The sequence below is a fragment of the Coturnix japonica genome, chromosome 5 (assembly GCF_054131305.1).
Source record: "Coturnix japonica strain WE chromosome 5, WE-NBRP24, whole genome shotgun sequence".
Lineage (NCBI taxonomy): Eukaryota > Metazoa > Chordata > Aves > Galliformes > Phasianidae > Coturnix > Coturnix japonica.
Genome location: NC_140667.1, coordinates 9,336,648 through 9,353,714, shown reverse-complemented (window position 1 = coordinate 9,353,714; position 17,067 = coordinate 9,336,648). Strand labels below are relative to the sequence as shown.

The following is a 17,067-nucleotide window of genomic DNA, read 5'->3' as shown; positions in this document are numbered from 1 at the left end:
GTCTGCCTAGAGCAGAACGACGTCAGGTTGCTGGCTATTCAGCGTTGTGCCGAGTGAGGCGAGGTAGCTGCAGCCCTTTGATATTTTGGTGGAGGTCGTATTCATTTCATTTGAAAGGGACCCATTAATGACAGACCTGTGAGCGCTCCCCTCCCTAAGAAGCAGAGCACACACCGCTTGGGAAGCCCAGGGCGGAAAGATTTGTAGATGATGGTGCTAATTATGAAAATGTGATCAAGATGGAAGCAATTTGAGCAGAAGTCATTAACGCGTTACCCTTCCACCCACTGCTCTTTTGGGTTTATTACTGCGGTGGGAGGAGGATTTTGTGGGTTTGTTTTTTCAGAGCGCTGATGAAAAACGCCCTGCGAATCCAAAATGATACAACGTCATCTGCGCACCTTCAGCTTGGGGAGATGCTGTCAACACCGAGAGTCGACACATACAGCGCTGCAGAGAGCATCTCCCTGAGCCCCAGAGTCCCTCGGGGGGTCGTCCGCTGTTCTCTGGCCCAGCAGGGACCGCAGGTCCCCAAGGGGCGTGGGGGGAGGATGGTGGAGGGACCCGGGCCCGGTGCAGTCATTCCTCCCACAGGCCGTGGGAGGGGGGACTGGAGAGTCTGCGTTCTTATTTTCAAACGGCCACAGCGCTTTATTTTCATTATATTTACTTTTCCTAAATAGACTGGAACGGAGTTAGTGCCTGGAAGCGGTACTGAGGGAAAACAAAATAGCAGTAAAGAATTAGTTGTACAAACATCTCTCATTCCCAGATCCGACTCTCCCCGTGAAGCAGGGGGCTGAACGGGTGGGGAAGAAAGGGAGGAAGGGGTGGCGATGAAGGAGAAGGGGAGCTTATGGGTTTTTATGTGTTTCCTTTTATTACAGACGGCCGTGTAATGAAAAGCCTTTTAGCCCTGGTGAACTACTAAATATTGAGCGCGGCTTAAAGCGGGGAGGCAGGTCGCATCCCTTCACTTCTTTTCCCGCTAGTAAAAGCTTCCTTTTATTAACGTGTAAGAAAACCCTCTTGCTCTGCGTAGGAATGTCCTTTAAAATATTTTATAGACCTCTTCTTGTGCGCCGACAGCGGGAAAAAATTATATCGGTGAAGGTCAGGCAGTTGAATTCTGTCGTGCTTCACTTCAAAGGTGTATTTGCGTGCCCTCCGAGCACATTAATACTAATTATCGCCCAAACACTTCCCCAAAACTCCCACTGCCCATTTCAGATGCAAATCTAATTAACGAGCCGCCTTTGAGCGGCACGAAGAACCGCCGCAACGGAGCGAGCTGTTGGACATCTTGCCTTCCCCTCCATTTATTCCTAGGCGTGGGCAGCGGTGTGAAGCTGCGCGGTAGAGAGTGCGGAGCTGCTACAGCTAATGAGGTACCGCAGTTAGGAAAAAGGATTAGCCCCAGCCTCTTGCAAATGCATTGAGCACCCATGTAACAACATTTGCTTTCCGGCTGGGCCCCGCTTTGTCGAAGTTAATTTAGAAGTGACTGCATCTTGAAAGACCTAACTAAATAACGCGTGTTATTCCTAACTGGGAGTTGGTGGATTTAGGGATAGCTATTTGCTTTCAACACCAAAGCGAGGTGGGGGGAGTCCCTGAATGAAAGCCACCGAGACGCTCTCCTCCCGGCTTTTTCATGCTCCTGCTTTTCCTAAAGCCGCCTAATCGAGGTGTCCGCTGAGGTCGCCGGTGGCCGCGGGGCTGCGCGGTGGTCTGCGGAGGCTGCGCGGCTTTTGCGAGGAGCGTAGGGAGGTGGCCGCGGGCAGCCCCCGCTCCGGGGGGGAGGTGTGCGTGGGGGCAGCGGGGATGCTGTGTAATTTTATCCACGCTGCACTCTGGGAGTTCACACGAGAGCGATACCTTTTGCCTTCTCTGCTTCGTATCAATTGGTCGCAGATCGGGCTATTGTTGCGGGGAGCCGCTTTTATTTCTATGCTCCGTCGGTCAGCTATTTCCCCGCAGCCTCCTGCCGAAATTCAGCGGGGCTCTCTCTCCCCCCTCCTCCTGCTTCTCGTGCCGTCTGCCTAGCTGGAAACCCAAGGAGAAGGCTGAGCGCTGCAGCTCCATCTCACGCAAACAGCTGGGACTCCTCGGCGGCCTTCGCCGATGTCTATTGATTTAAGTAAATCTGAGACAGATAAAAGGGCCAGATCGGGGCCGATGATAAAAACTTGCCGATGCTTCGCCTCTGGACTCGGTGCGCGCCGTGCCGCCCCGCCGCGCCGCTAGCCGGACGCCGTTAATGGGAGCCCCGGTCGGTGCCGCTCGCCCTGAACCTCCACTCTCCCGCGGGCTGAGCGCGGCGGCCACCATGCCACGATGCTCGTGATCTGGCTCCTGCTGCTCGCCCTGCTGCCCGAGCCGCGCATCCCGGCCGCTACGGCCTCCCCGAGGGCCCCGCGGGATGCGGGGGGGCGCGGCGGCGTCTATGAGCACCTCGGGGGAGCGCCCCGCCGCAGGAAGCTCTACTGTGCCACCAAGTACCACCTGCAGATCCACCCCGGCGGCAAGATCAACGGCACCTTGGAGAAAAATAGCGTCTTTAGTAAGTACCGGGCGCACCTTTCCCAGGCCCGCTCCCCCCGGGCTGGGCTGAGCGGGGAGGGGGTCCCTCACTCGGACCAATTGCGTCCTGCGCTGCGAGGATGCGGGCGATGCCGGGGATGGAGCGGGACGGGACGGGGCTCTCCAGCTGCTCCTCCCCTGCCCGGCGCCGCCGCGTCACCGGGGGCCCCGAGGTACCCTCCTGCTCTCGGAGGGCTAGGGCCCACGGAGCTGCTTTCGCCTCACCCGGCTGCATGCAGCCCTCGGCCCTCCCTGGTTAGTCTCCCTCGGGCCGAAGCACATCTGCCCCTTCTGTTGAGTGCCGGCGACGGCTGTGGTGAAACGGGACGTGTCGGAGCGGGGATTGGGCGAGGGGGCCCACCGCTGCCTCCGGGAACCCCCGCAGCTGCACGCGGGCATAGCCCTGCCCCGCCGCCCCAGGAAGCGTAAATCCCGGCTGGTGATGGCACACAGCGATAGAGGGACCTCAGCGATCTGTCTGAAGTCCTCAAAGGAAAACCACTATTTCCTAGAGGAAAACCCCCTCGCTATCAAAGCCCGGAGGAGACATCCTTCAGCGGCGAACCGGTGGCTGATTCAAAACAGCTGTACCAAAATCATCCTAGATCTCACAAGGCGTGATCAGGCCAAGAGGCAGCTTTGCAGATGGGACGGGGCCCTGGCTCTGCACTGTCACTGCCAACAGGCAGCGATGGGTTTGTGTGCCAGGGCGGTCTCTCACCTCCAGACTCTCACAGTCAGCACCGAGATGTTGGACCACAGCAGGCAAACTGAGAGTGGCTGAAGCCAGAGAACGCTGTGCAGGCAGTACAGCATCCCATCCTCTGTGCCATTTGTGCCTCCTTCAGTGTTATGGCACATTTGATTGGGAGTAGACACTTTGGCAGGTTGTGTGCCACCCTCACCTGTGATGTCCTTCCAGTATTTGAGATCCCATCTTTGACAGCCCGAAACATTATCTCCCTTTTAACTTAGCACAGGCAGTCACATTGTCCTTATCTGGAGAGCTACACCAATCTCCCAAAGGACAAGTTCCTTTCATGATTATATATGTGGCTCTAAAATGCTGTTTTACCCTCCGGAGACCCCAGCAAGGGCTTTGTCCTGAAATGGAAAGCTTTGTGACAGGTTTCAATAAGTCAAGAGCTCTTGTGTTCCTAAGCATTAAAGAGGATTTAAACTTTTCTATATACATATAGGATTAAGTGAACCTCTAGTTCAGTGTCGGATCTTTTTCATTTTTGAAAGAGTTCAATCTCAATCAGACATCTGAGGGTTTATTGTCAAGCTTGCCTCAAACAAGCCCCACATCCTTGTTGTTTTACATTGCTTCAGAAAGAGTCTTGTTCTGCATACTGCAGCACAGTTGCAGTATGGTTTTGAGGTGGGCTAGTGATGGCTGTGAAATCATACTCCACAGTTAAGCAGCCATTCAAATGTATGTCAACAAATCGTATGTTATGGGGAGCAACAAAATGTCTGATTTGTTTTTGTTTCTAGGTATCCTTGAAATAACTGCTGTTGATGTCGGGATCGTCGCTATCAAGGGCTTGTTCTCTGGTAGATACCTGGCCATGAACAAAAGGGGCAGACTTTATGCATCAGTAAGTTTTGGTTTAGTCTTTGGAATAGGTCTGTCATTTCCTATGATGAGAGCAAGTTCAGTGGGGAACACCAGTTTCTTACAAATGAATGTTTATAGCGATAAGATATATCCGTCTTAACAGATTTCTCTCTAGAATCATTACTAGTAATATCACTTTTAAGGAGCAGAAAGAAGCTGCACACTTACTAACTGCCTTTACAGCCAAAGGCAGAAGTGTGTATTCTGCAAAACTATTTCACGTGGCCAAATTTCTTGGGCAATGGTGTACACTGATAAACTCTCTGGGGCCAGCCTTACAGTGCAGGATACGTATCTCTATCCTCAATGCTTCTGTATTTGTATTCAAAGTCTGCCTTGGCTGCTGGCTGGGGATATAAATGTCAGATTAAGTATATCCAGAAGCTACAGGAAACCAGCCTACGATGTGAGTTCCTCCACACGTGGCAGCTGGATAGTGAAAGAATTAACGGGCAAAAAAGCAGAGCTATAGCAAGGAAAGGGAGTGCTGGAAGTTTTAAGAAGATAAAGGTGAAAATACACACCTTATTGCACTCCTTTCACATTTGTCCTGACCTCTGAAACGATACCTGAGCTCTGCTGCCATTTACAGGAGGTCTTACCTTTTCAGCCCAGCCAGTATTTCCACTCAGTGAATAAAATGCTTCTGCTCAGACTTCTTTACACTCGGGGACATGTGAAGGTGTGCTAGCCACCGTGAAGGTACTATGCACATTATCCATCTACTTGAATTTCTTCCAGCATCTTTGATTACACCTCTGACAATCTTGTGATCTGCAACTGTGTAACACACACACTGTGCAGTTTCTCCAGGAACCCTGCAGTAGGAGAGCAGTTTTGAGGAGGGCGAAATGCAGCTCTGTGAAATTTCCTTCCTCAAAATAGTCATTCAACATAATTCTGTTGATTTGAACAACATAGCACATCGTCAAGACACATGAGGCTTTTCCTTATGAATGCAGCCTACTTAATACAATCAACTCAGTCACCTCCTTGCTTTAATGTCTTTTACTCTGCCTTTCCAAGAACATCATCCTGATAGTATTTATAATCCATATTTTGTAATGTGCCCCACTTGACACCTGTTAGTTAAAGGGGCTCTGTGTAAATATGATGGTTCTTTGCTGGTCCAGAAGACAAGGCAACAAACAATTTTGGCAAAGGAAGGTGCACATGAAGTAGAATTAGGGAGTATTAGATCTGCTGTGACAGAGCTAAGGCTGAGCCATGCTATGCCTCCAGCTAATATTCTCATTAAATATGGGCATATTTTTCAATGGATCTCTTCTCTCAGCCAGAGATATGAAAGGAAAGGAAGAATTCTCAAGTTCTTTTTTTATCTTTATCTCTTACTTGTTCCAAAAGGGTATTCCTCCAGGTTAATTTAACTGAATTAAAATCAGAGTGAACAAATTCTGAGCAAACAGACCCTCTCATAGAGTGGAGAAAAGCCAGAGAGGACTTTTTTTCTAGGACATCTCTCTGAAGTGTGAGAAAAAATTACATCATTCTGAAGTTTGTTTAGCCATTGCATTCCAAAGAATGCTGTGAAAAGTTCCTGTACAACCCAAAAAGATAATTTGTTTTTCCATCTCATGTTTGAGACAGACTGTTACAAAGCTGGAGGGACAGTTCAGGAAATGGTTCTTCCATTTGTGCATTTGTCACAGCAAAAGCAAAGCAGGAAGGCTAAGCTCAGGAGAAAGGTCTTATGTTCGCTTGCCTAGAAAAGCTGACTGACTGTTTCGTGTGCGTTATCATGCCCGGAGCCTGCACAAGCCCTCTTTTTGAAATAAGACTGACATGTCTAGGGATAATGAGACAGGGAGCCTCTACAGAAAGGAACTGGAATAACTCAGTTATCCCTTGGTTCACAAATTTCCCCGTGTCAATAAATTGAGCTTGTTGAATCTGCAGGACTCCTTTATGTTCTGTAGCAGATTGTGATAATCCTCAAGGTTTATCCTCTGTGATAAACTCCCTGCAGACAGATCTGAGGGAGATAGCAACAGGAATCCACCTACATATGGCAGTTGCATGGGCTCCAGCACCACAGCATATGAAAACCTTGTCCTTGCAAGGAAGGGCACTTCCGTTTTACGGCTGTGCAACTGAGACATGTGGAGTCTTTTAAAATCATGTTAAATGTCTATCAGAATTTCTGGGGAGTGAACAGCATTAAAGACATGCTGCCAATGGACCCTATGGTTTTTCTGGTCCAGCCCAGCCATCTGTGCCCTCTGCACATCTTCCAGAGGGGCGTTTCTTAAAGAAAACCTCCACAGAGACTACGGCAGCAGTTCCTCTGTGCCTTACATATGTTAAGATGCTGAGGTCTTCATCACACAGATGCAGCAGAGGCAGTTCTGTATTTAAGAAATTGAAGATGTACAGCATGGGAGGTCCTCTATCTGCACTGCTCCAACTGCTCCCACAGAGGGGGAAGGCGTTCCTCATGTCAGGCTTTCACACTCCTTTCCCCTTATTCTCAGCTGAGAGAAAGCTGGAAACTTTTGACAGATCCTGTGCAATGTGAGCAGTCAGGATGGACATATACTCCTCATTATAGTCTGTGATAATGGAGCAGCCTAGCATTTTGGAGCAACACAGGTGGGCAAGGGACTTCCATTTTGTGCTGCTGAAATAAAGAGATTTCATAAACGTATTGTTCACAGCTCAAAGTAATGCAATAAATTAGATTATCTGATTTTGGGTATATCTAACTAATAACATACCAATTAAAGAGTCATACTTTACATTAAACCATAGGCTGTTTCAGGTCACACGTGGCTCTACCCTTTGCCTATAACCCATCAGAGTCTTGTATTTGACTTTAGTTCAGTCTGATAGAGGTAAGGGAGCGAGCTACTACCTGAATAGTCTTTCTTAAACATTGTCATGTTTGCTTTCCAGGAGAACTATAATACAGAATGTGAGTTTGTGGAAAGGATTCATGAACTGGGCTACAACACCTATGCATCCCGTCTGTACCGGACTGTACCCAGTGGAGCCAGCACCAAGCGCAAGGCCAGTGCAGAGAGACTCTGGTACGTCTCAGTCAATGGGAAAGGACGACCCAGAAGGGGCTTTAAAACACGCAGGACACAGAAATCCTCTCTCTTTCTGCCCAGAGTATTGGATAGCAAAGACCATGAAATGGTCCGACTGTTCCACACAAATGTGAGATACAGAGAGAGCCTCCTGAAGCCTCCCAGTAAGAACCAGCGGAGAAGGAGAGGACGCTGATGGAGCAGGGAGAGCTTGTGTTGGAACTGGAAGTGAGAAAGACTACAAAATACTACTAAAGGAAACTAACAATGGTGATTGTACGGCAGGCATTAACACGGACATTTTTATACGATGTGTAATATAACCAAACATACATTGCTTACTTATAGATATTTTAGAATTATTATCTGCTGTAAGAGAGACGTGAGAAGAGATAAAGCACATTACCGTGTAATTTAGTTTAATGTAATAATTATGTCAACAGCTTTCGCAATTTTCTTTTCTTAAAAATAATAATAATAATAACAATAATAATTTTAATTACTAGTCTTTTCATTCTAACTTGCCATATAGTGCTAAGTGACATGTACTCCCAAATGGTAAAAACACTGCACACGTACCAATTCTGTGTCCATAAAGAAAGCATAGCACCTTCATGACTCTTTCAGTGTAGCTTTTTATGAGCAATTGTTACAATTTAATGGTACACAGAGATCAAAAACCTGTTTACTTTGTAACTAACAGATATTTATTTTTATTATGTGATCAACCAGTATCAATTATTTTCCATGGCCATTCAGGATACCTGAAGTTATAAGCTACTTTAAACAGATCAAGAGACCTACACATTACAGAGCTATTTTTGAATTTATTTAATTAAAATTACAAAAAGATGTTTGATCTCATCATTTAAATGAATGTCGATAAAGTGGCATTTGTATTGGCTTTAGCCATATATACCTGCTCACCATTTCATAAATCCTCTCCTAAAATAGTACTTGAGTACAACCTGAGAGCTGAGTTTGTGGTGTTGACTGAATATAAGATATGGAAAAATCCAGCACTGGGGATGACAGTCTTTACCAAGTACTGGGAAACCAGTCACACCAGACATACAAATTTATAGCTGCTATATTCTGCTTTTCTATTCAATGACTGTTATTTTCATGACATAGTCCTAAATGGAAAACCACAAGTCTAGATAGGGATTAATGAAAGATTAATAATTTTTATAGAAGATTTCACAACACAAAGTTAATGTTGAGCAACGAGTTAAGCTTCTAAGTTTTCTCTTCACATTGCAGAGATGATAGAACAACGGAAAGGCTTAAATGCACTTGACAAACACAAATAATGATACTCACTGTGCGATCTGCCTTAATGCTCTCCACATCCTAGGATTCATTCCTGACACAGCACAGTTGCAAAATAAGCTGAAATAAGCATTCAACCTGAATTGGACAAAAGATCTGTAAGCTAAACATGACGTTAGATGGAAACAGGTGCAAATCCCATATGAAGACATATTACCGTGGAGGTCTTCTTGTGGACTATTTACTGAGTAACTGTAAGATCTTTTAAAACCAGTTTGTGGAAAATTCTAAGGGAAGAATTTTGTGATAGAGAGTTTTAAAATTAATCCATAGGATGAGCTTACAGTGCCTAGTAAGCAGATGTATAGCACTGCCTACATTCCTAAAGTTGTCTTTACATCAACAGCTATATTCTGTTTTACTTCCACTTTTGTACCTTTTGTAATATTCCAACAATGAAAGAAACTTTGTCAGAATAAGAAAGTAAAAATTCTTTTATATCTGCCTATCTAAAACACATGTAAAAAGACGCTAAAATAATGTACATTAAATAACATAATATGTTGCATTCAGAATAGATCTTGGCTTAAAAATAGCACAGGCAATGGAGAACCACGTTCCCAAATTTTCTTACCCATGCAAAATAACTGAAAATGGTGATGGGATCTGTACAGAAGTCATCAAGCATCACAATGTCCTCTACACCAGGAACCTGCAGAAAATCTGCACAAAGAAAAAAAATAGGATGAAAAAGGCAAAAAAGAATGCAGGTATTCTGTTTTGCTTACTCTCCCATGAACCACGCAAGCTCCAAACTATAGCAGGATTCACAACGTCCTTTTAGAGTTTTCTCAGTCAGTGAAGAAAGTCAGATTTTGTATCCTATTTGCCAAGCGTGTTCTGGCAGCAGAGCACGGACTAGACTGTGCTACCCTGTGTCAGTTCAGCATTTCCCTTCAGGTACTGGTGAGAGATGAACAACCCAAACAGGCAGAAAAGAAATGGGCACAAAGGCACCTACAGCTCTGAAGCACAAAACAGAAGTATAGGAAAGTATTAGTAACTGCAGATTGCAGAGAGAAAGATAACATATGGCTGAAGATCAAAATCTCTTTTCCCCATGTCTGATTTCTGATGTTCAAGGAGGATACTTTTGGTTTTGGACACTTTTAGACCTGCTTCTTCCTAATCTGCAGGAACAACCAGATCCATCCTCAGTTTTCTCCCTTGCAAAAATCAGCACACCCAATCACGCATTTTTTGATGCAAGCCTGACCACCAAAAGACAAACAATAAATTGCTATATCACGAGATGCAAAGACAGCATCTTGATACCAGATACAAACCCCTTTTCTACCAGTATATAGTCTTCACTCCTAGCTTTTCTCAAGGGGTTATGATGTGCTGATCTTCTGCTTCTCTTTCTCCATTTTTACCATCTTTTTTCCTTTTTTTTTTTTTTTTTTCCTTCTACCTCTCAAACTACCTGCTGTTAACACTACAGGAAATAATTGCTATGGGTGACATAGGAATTTCTTTACTCCTATCTTTGCCACATGCTTGTTGTAGGAGTATTAGTCTGAGCACCTTCCAAAGGAAACTGCAACAAAGTTTAGCTTAACACACAAATTATATCCGCATCCCAGTTTCAGTTTTCAATCCAAGAAATTCTAAAATACTGGCACTGAAAAAAAAAGGAGAGGGTGGACAAAAGGAAAATAATTAAATGGTGAGGCTCAACGGTATTTTAACCAGTGTGGGTTAAGTGATGATTTTCACATTCATTTAAAGCTTTTTTTGGTGGTTTTTTTTTTTTTTTTTTTTGGACATTCCTGGAATTTTTCTTCACTCAATCTCCATGTAGCAATTCAAAGGGGATAGCTTTGGGAACGTTTTTGTCTTATGAGAAATATTATTGCTCCTGTTGAAATACTTTTCATTACAGACATTCATTACTCAATATTCTTTTAGCAGCCTTGAATTCCACAGTTCCCAAATGCAGACAAGCTGAAATTCTATTCACAATAATTATCTCGGTTGTATGACATACAACGTTTTATTTTTTCAGATCAGAACACGATGGGATAACTTAAAAGAGCCTCCATACACATGCTTCATTCTCCTGTGCACTGCTGTAATTAATGACTCAAGTTCTGCAGCAAAACTGACAGAACGCAAAGTTTTACCAGCTGAGTTGAATGGCACCACTTGAGCTGAGACAATGCGGTGACTCCTCACTGGAGTTATTCAGGTAGCTAATAGGGACAAAAAGCATTTGAATATCCTGTCTGATGCAGTCACCTTCTCAAACAGATGATGTGCAGTCTGATTCATGGCTTCCTATTTATATCTACATTTTTTTTTATGTTCATTTAATCCTTTCTCTAGCCCATCAAACAGCCAAACTGCTCAAAACTTCATCTAGATTGTCTGGTCTATGGTTGTGTTCTTAGTATTTTTGTGGCTGTCTGTTCATAAAATGCAGCTTGCTTTTTTTTTAAAATGTAAATTACTACCCCATGTTGAATAACTATGTATTTTCCAACTCATTCACACATTTTTCTCCCTATTCTTAATGTGGATTTTCCCTCTAATTGAGTATTACCCCTCTGTCATTCTTAAATTCTTTATTTCACCACTTGCTATAGGTCTGACACTCCTCTACAAACCCTGCTACCATCACTAATTTTCTTTGCCACAAACAGCACTCCAATTTTACTCAGAAATTGCTCTACACTCTTACCACTGGCACTGCATACTTAGAAGAGACTAGTGTTGTTTCTCAAGGTAATTTTACTTATTCAGAAGGTACATATCAACTTCGTTTTTCTCAGCCACCACAAGCTGTAATGGACTTTATTGTTCAGACTTTTAATGACAGTGCCTTGCCCAAAGAACTCTCTGGTTCAGGTCTTTGCTTCAACCACGTTTGTGAGTTCTATGGTTTCCTGCTCTCCTTCCTGATTCTACCTCTTTGTTTTCTGCTTTTCTTCACAGCTGTACAATCCTCTGCACAACAACGAGCAAAGAAATCCTTTTGACCATGCATGTCTTTGTTTTCAGTGGTTGCATGGACCTGGTTCAAGAATGGGGGTGATATTAGTTCAACCAATTAGTTGGCAAGACTGAACTGTTTCTTTAAATCATCTGAATCGAGGATAAAGCTATTTTCCCAGATTTCAGAAAGTTTATTCCTATCCAGAACAGTTCAGGCTGAAAACAATCCAGAAAGCAAAGCTATTATAGATGCTACTGACATTAGTCATCAAACTCTCGATTCACAGCTTCATCATTAAATATGAGTTTGGAGAAGCAATCAAGTGAATGTATTTAAAACTGTAGCCAGGCAAGGCAATGGGAGACATCACAAATTAGTGATACTGAAAAACTTCGAGTTCAGCTAAAACCTTTCCCCTGTGCACTCTGCTAGGCACTGAAGTCTAGAATGTCCCTCTTAGATGATAACCTCGAAAAATAAAGCTGTTAATGATGACAATGAAAGCTTTGAATCTTAAGGATATATTTTTTTCTTTTATACACCAAAAGATTCTTCATATCTGTATACATAGGTACTGCATATATATATTTGTTGTTTTCCTCTGAAAAAAATATATAACCAATTGTATTAAAAGTGAGAAATACTTTCTTTAGTCTCAAAAATTCAGACTATTGGAAGACAGTTGTTTATAAGTTACCCGTCTCAAAACATTAAAACAAATTCAGACAAACATTTTTAAGTTTTCCAATCATGAAACTACTGCATGTAATATACATACAACAAATAAGTTACATCTGAGTCCCCACAGCAAAGCATATCTCTATATTTTTATACTCCTGGAATTAAAATGTTTTAATTTTATTCAGCAGAATCATACTGAAGGCCTGCTCAAAAGAGATTTCAGGAAGGACAGCTGATTACTCAGTTTGCATGTAGAATTGCTTTCTAAAAGCTAAACATTTGCAAAGAATTCAGTGTGCTACTCTACCAAACTGATTTTGAAAGGGGTTGCTGTGATCTACTTATCAAACCAAGAATCTGTGCAAAAACAGACCTTACCACTAGCTTTTCTTCTCCTTTTGAAATACAACCTGGTTTTATTAGTAATAAATATAATAGATTTCTACTGGTCACTAAACAGTATTTCTACTAGTGAAATGCAACAACCAAGAAACACACAAGTGAAACACAACAGACCATGGGACGAAGCACAAAGTCCTTCCAGTATGAATCTACCATGTTAGAATATCCTTTGTAATATCAGTCATTTATCACTTACATAATATAAGCTATGCCTGACACCATTACCAAATGAGAGACATATTATTTGGATTCCAGAGACAAAAGTCTGATGTTTGAGTTTGAGCTTCAAGTTTTCTCGCATTGACCTGAGTCAACATGGTGGTCTGAGATGAACTGGAAGCTACCTCTACACTTCATTTTCCTGACTTCAGGATGCAGGGACTAATGTGGCTGCAGGCACCAAGAGTCTCAGCAGCTCCAGTCCCTCTATGGGGACACCATTTTGTGTCAATTGTTGAATTCTGCCACACACTACTACATCTTCTAGAAGAAAATGATGTAAAATGGCCCCAGTTAACTCTTGGTGCCTTTGATCTTCCAGGCACATCACCACAGCTGCACAAGGGACTGAAAGATTATTTTTTCCTGTGTTCCAGTAATGCCATTTTAAAAAATAAACATGGATTCTTAGCTTTTGTTACTGACCTTTTTTTTTTTTTTCCCTCTCAACTGAGGGATTTTGGAGTCTTCTGTAAAAGCATGTGATGAACAAATTGGGGCCCTCATGAAAAAAAATAAAATGCTATTTCTTCGTAAGTAAAAGATACCTTGATTTTTGCACTATTCCTTAGATGAGAGCACTTACCATAACATTAATGCTGGGAAGATTCATTTCAGCAGCAAGAATTAGTAAAAGAAAAGAAGAGAAAGAATGCTGATTCCCTAGGGAAAACTGAGAAACATGTAACCCTGTGAGAACTAAAAATCACAGCAGAACTGAATAGCTTGAATAAGGTAGCGGTTTCTTTAGTTCAAAGATTTCCGTTCTACCTTCTTGTATTTTTACTGATGAAATGTTTTGTACATAGGGAGAAAATGTATTGAACTGTTTTTTAATTTTTTTGTTTTGTTTTTTAAGCTAAGTTATATAGCGCCTTTGAAGTTTGCAGTGGTGCTCAAGTTCAAATGTCTCCTGTTTCCTTTCGGAAGGTTTAAAGGTTTTAGGAAGGTGAACAAGCAGATCTAAAATTAAAGCACAGTTGATGGTAACTGTCCTCCTCTGTGAGTATTCGCAAGCCACCTCCAAATTTAGACAGTTAAAGAGAACTCTATCCTGTTTTAGTTTTGCAATAGTTAGGATGCCACCACTGCATAGCAGAAGACATTTTGAAATCCAGGGTGCATCCCCTTTCTGATCACAAAAACAAGCTCAGTCTTCACATAGTGAAGAAAATCCTGTGCTTTCCTACAGTAACAATACTGAAGGCAGCAACATCAATATTGCAGTCTGAACCACTCAGATTTGAAGACTGACATTTATCTATGAGTAGAATACAGAGATATCTCAGTGTTAACAAACCAAGTAAGAAGGAAGCTAATGATTGAGAGACTTTTCAAAGAAACCATCAGGAGGGAGATGAAAGAATCACACAGCTTTCCAACAGGGGACTGATGCCAGAAGGCTACACCCATAGTGCTCACTGATGGTAAGAGCAGCCAGAAGCCTGGTCTGGCTGTGGCCACACAATGCTCGGAGAACCAGCTCCTCATGTGCTAACACCTTCCTGAAAATGTATAAGTAGAATAACAGAATGGGAAGTCATGGTTTAATCAAGGGCCTGGTGCAGGGTTAACCACCAAAAGAAAAAAAAACAACATAATCTGTTTGAAATTTATATTTACATTCTGAAATTATTCCTTGGGTAGGTTTTTGGAAGGAATAAATGGGCTTGCTCATGAAATAGTATCAGAATTCAATATTTTCAGATAACCCTTTAAACCGAACTCCCCAGAAAACATGACAGCAGAACAAGGCTCCACCTTCCTTTCACATCCCTACTAGGAAGTCACAACACCATTACTTTCTGCAGCCAGAAATGATGCAGTCTGAAAGAAGGCTTCTGGCAATCTTTGAGATGGTGGTGCTAGAAGTTTGGTGACATACATTACCCAGCATAGCACAGTTACTTTACAATAGCACATACTTGGTTTACAATGCTCAGATTACAGAGCCTCACGGGTATGTGCTGCTCAGACCAAGCAACCAACTGAAAATTGTCCATAAATCCTTAGACATTTTTTCATAGCAACATAGGTCTAAAACTATAGCAGCAGAAACTGAGTTTATTTGTGTCCTATAGTCTGTCTGCTCAGAGGATCTGTTGGCCATTTTCAGTAGTGCATACGGAAAGAAAACACACCAGATCAGATAAACCATTTTTTACCCTAGTTCTGAATGATGAGCACATTACATCTCCAGAGCACATTACATCATCTGCTTTATTGCAAATGCATTTCAGAAATAGATGTAGGAATTTGAGCTGCTCTCAGATCTTCCCAGAGGGGAACCAAGACTCTTCAGAACTGAGATTTTCCTTTTTTTAAAAACAACAACAAAATCAACACTATTTCCTAATGTCAAAATGGTGATTCCATATCGTTCTTGGACAACTCAACCCAACAGCAAGTTTCTGGCCAGAGCCATCTCCCTTCCCCTTAACTTCCAGTAAAGACTTGTAGCTGCTTGTTGTGCATCTCCAAGGATCTGCAACAAACCCACTACTCAAATGCTTCTGAAACCTGATCTGTGGGCAAATCTAAGGCTTCAGCTGCTGGAGGGTATGAACTTGGGGCCTAGGTTTCATTTTGTAGCCTTTGGGGTTTGTGACTATGCAGAGAAATTTGAGGGTAAGACAAAAAAGAAATGGAGTTTAATCAGGTTTAGTTAAATACTACCTTGGAAAAAGTAAAAGGAACCCAACCTAACTTTCTTTTAATACATCTTTCTAAAGGATTGGGATGGACTCCTGCTCCATAATTCAATAGAAGGTAAGATTACCTTGCTGTAAAACTTAATACTGATTAATACTGACTCTAACAAATGTTGTCTTCTCCACCAAGAATGATAAATAAATTTATATATATAATTTTTTTCCCAATCATAGTTCCACATGTAAACCTCTATGGTTTTTGCAACGGCATTGTTCTAGTGTATGTCACAGGACAAATGCTCCATGCAACAGAAAGAATATAATGTTAAGAGATTCTTATCTGTTACGTTCTTTATAATATTCTTATCATATCTCTAGCAAGAGTTAATAATCCACATTTATAAAACAAAAAAAAGATTCTTATAAAACAAAATCAACCTCCGTGAAATAATAGACAATAAAAAACAACTGTGGAATAAAATGCATTTGAACGTAATTTGATTGGCTTAATTCTGAAACAAAAAAAAAATATATACTTCTTCCTTTTGTTTAGACTGTAGTGAAGAACCAGTAGAAGTATTAAAAAGTTGTAAAGCTGTATGTTTTACTTTAATTCCGTGTATATGTTTGGACTTGGAGACCCCACTAGAAGACAAGCTCATGGCATGCCAGAAAACAAGGAGATGAGAGACAGGAAGATTGTTGGAACACCCAATGCCAAACAGTACACCATGATCACAGCCCAAGGCTTGAGCCCTGGGCACAGCCCTGCAGCCGGCAGAGGGAGCAGAAGCTGCCTAGCCCTGGGCAGGCTTTGTGCGAAGCAGTAGGAAACCAAAAGAAAACAAATGCAAAGCCAAGAAACAGACTAATGTCATCCTCAGCAGGAATCGTGACTTTGCAAGGGTATGTGCAATAGAAACTGGTATTGCATTTCAGGAACTTGGCACAACTCTCCAACCCTGTTGCACTTGAGCTGATGCTTCAACTTGGTGCTTGTGGAAAAGCTGGATTTTCAATTAATTCTACATTTCAGAGAGTAGTAGTGGCCACTTCTCTTGTTCCCATAAAGACATAAACCTCCACAAGGTCAGGGTAACTCTGTGATATTTCTTCCTCCTTTCAATAAGTATTCAATGCAAAGCTGAATTCTTCCCATTCTGATTAATTCTGCGTACGCTTTTGTACAGCTTCAACATAATTATGAGAGGGGAAATAGTTTTGGGCCGACTATATTAATTGCAAATTGATTTAATGGGTCCAATTAATGAATCTGAGCAACTAAGGTTTTGAATAACTAAGGTACTTTACAAGGTAAGCAATAAATACCAGAGATAGAACTGTATTATAGGAAACAGAGATAATGGCTGAGCTTTGGATAATCAAGATTCTAGTTTGCATCGTGTGTATTTTGGCAGCAGCTGATTCCTACACGAATAAAAACGTAAGAACTTGTGCAAACTGCAGTATGACACTGCCACTGTGACCTCGTCAACAGCTTCAAGGCCATCATCAGGAGAGTCTTCAGCTTTTTTTCCCTGCCCGGTTGTACATGGGTTGCTAAGATTTATTACAACGAGTGCAAAA

The 17,067-nt window shown here is 42.4% G+C and overlaps 1 protein-coding gene and 1 long non-coding RNA gene across 3 annotated transcripts in view; one reads left to right on the top strand and one right to left on the bottom strand.

Annotated features, from left to right (window-relative positions):
• Positions 1-375: 375 nt before the first annotated feature.
• FGF3 (fibroblast growth factor 3) lies at positions 376-9,101 on the top strand. Its single transcript, XM_015863705.3, has 3 exons — positions 376-2,563; positions 4,084-4,187; positions 7,121-9,101. Exons 1-3 carry the CDS (start codon positions 2,338-2,340, stop codon positions 7,451-7,453), a joined length of 663 nt encoding a protein of 220 aa, XP_015719191.2. The 5' UTR covers positions 376-2,337; the 3' UTR covers positions 7,454-9,101.
• The window catches only part of LOC107314470 (uncharacterized), a 31,275-nt gene continuing 21,932 nt past the window's right edge, over positions 7,725-17,067 (bottom strand). For both annotated transcript variants that reach the window (XR_014946993.1, XR_004307561.2), the window contains 2 exons: positions 9,164-9,252; positions 7,725-8,667 (listed from right to left, as the gene is read on the bottom strand). This is a non-coding gene — a long non-coding RNA (uncharacterized LOC107314470). The remainder of the gene's footprint in view (positions 8,668-9,163; positions 9,253-17,067) is intronic.

Excerpts from the sequence above, each read along its gene's own strand:
- FGF3 (XM_015863705.3), top strand. The coding sequence starts at position 2,338 with ATGCTCGTGATCTGGCTCCTGCTGCTCGCCCTGCTGCCCGAGCCGCGC. Across the intron at positions 2,564-4,083 it reads GGAGAAAAATAGCGTCTTTA|GTATCCTTGAAATAACTGCT; the intron begins GTAAGTACCGGG and ends TTTTGTTTCTAG. Across the intron at positions 4,188-7,120 it reads GGGGCAGACTTTATGCATCA|GAGAACTATAATACAGAATG; the intron begins GTAAGTTTTGGT and ends TTTGCTTTCCAG.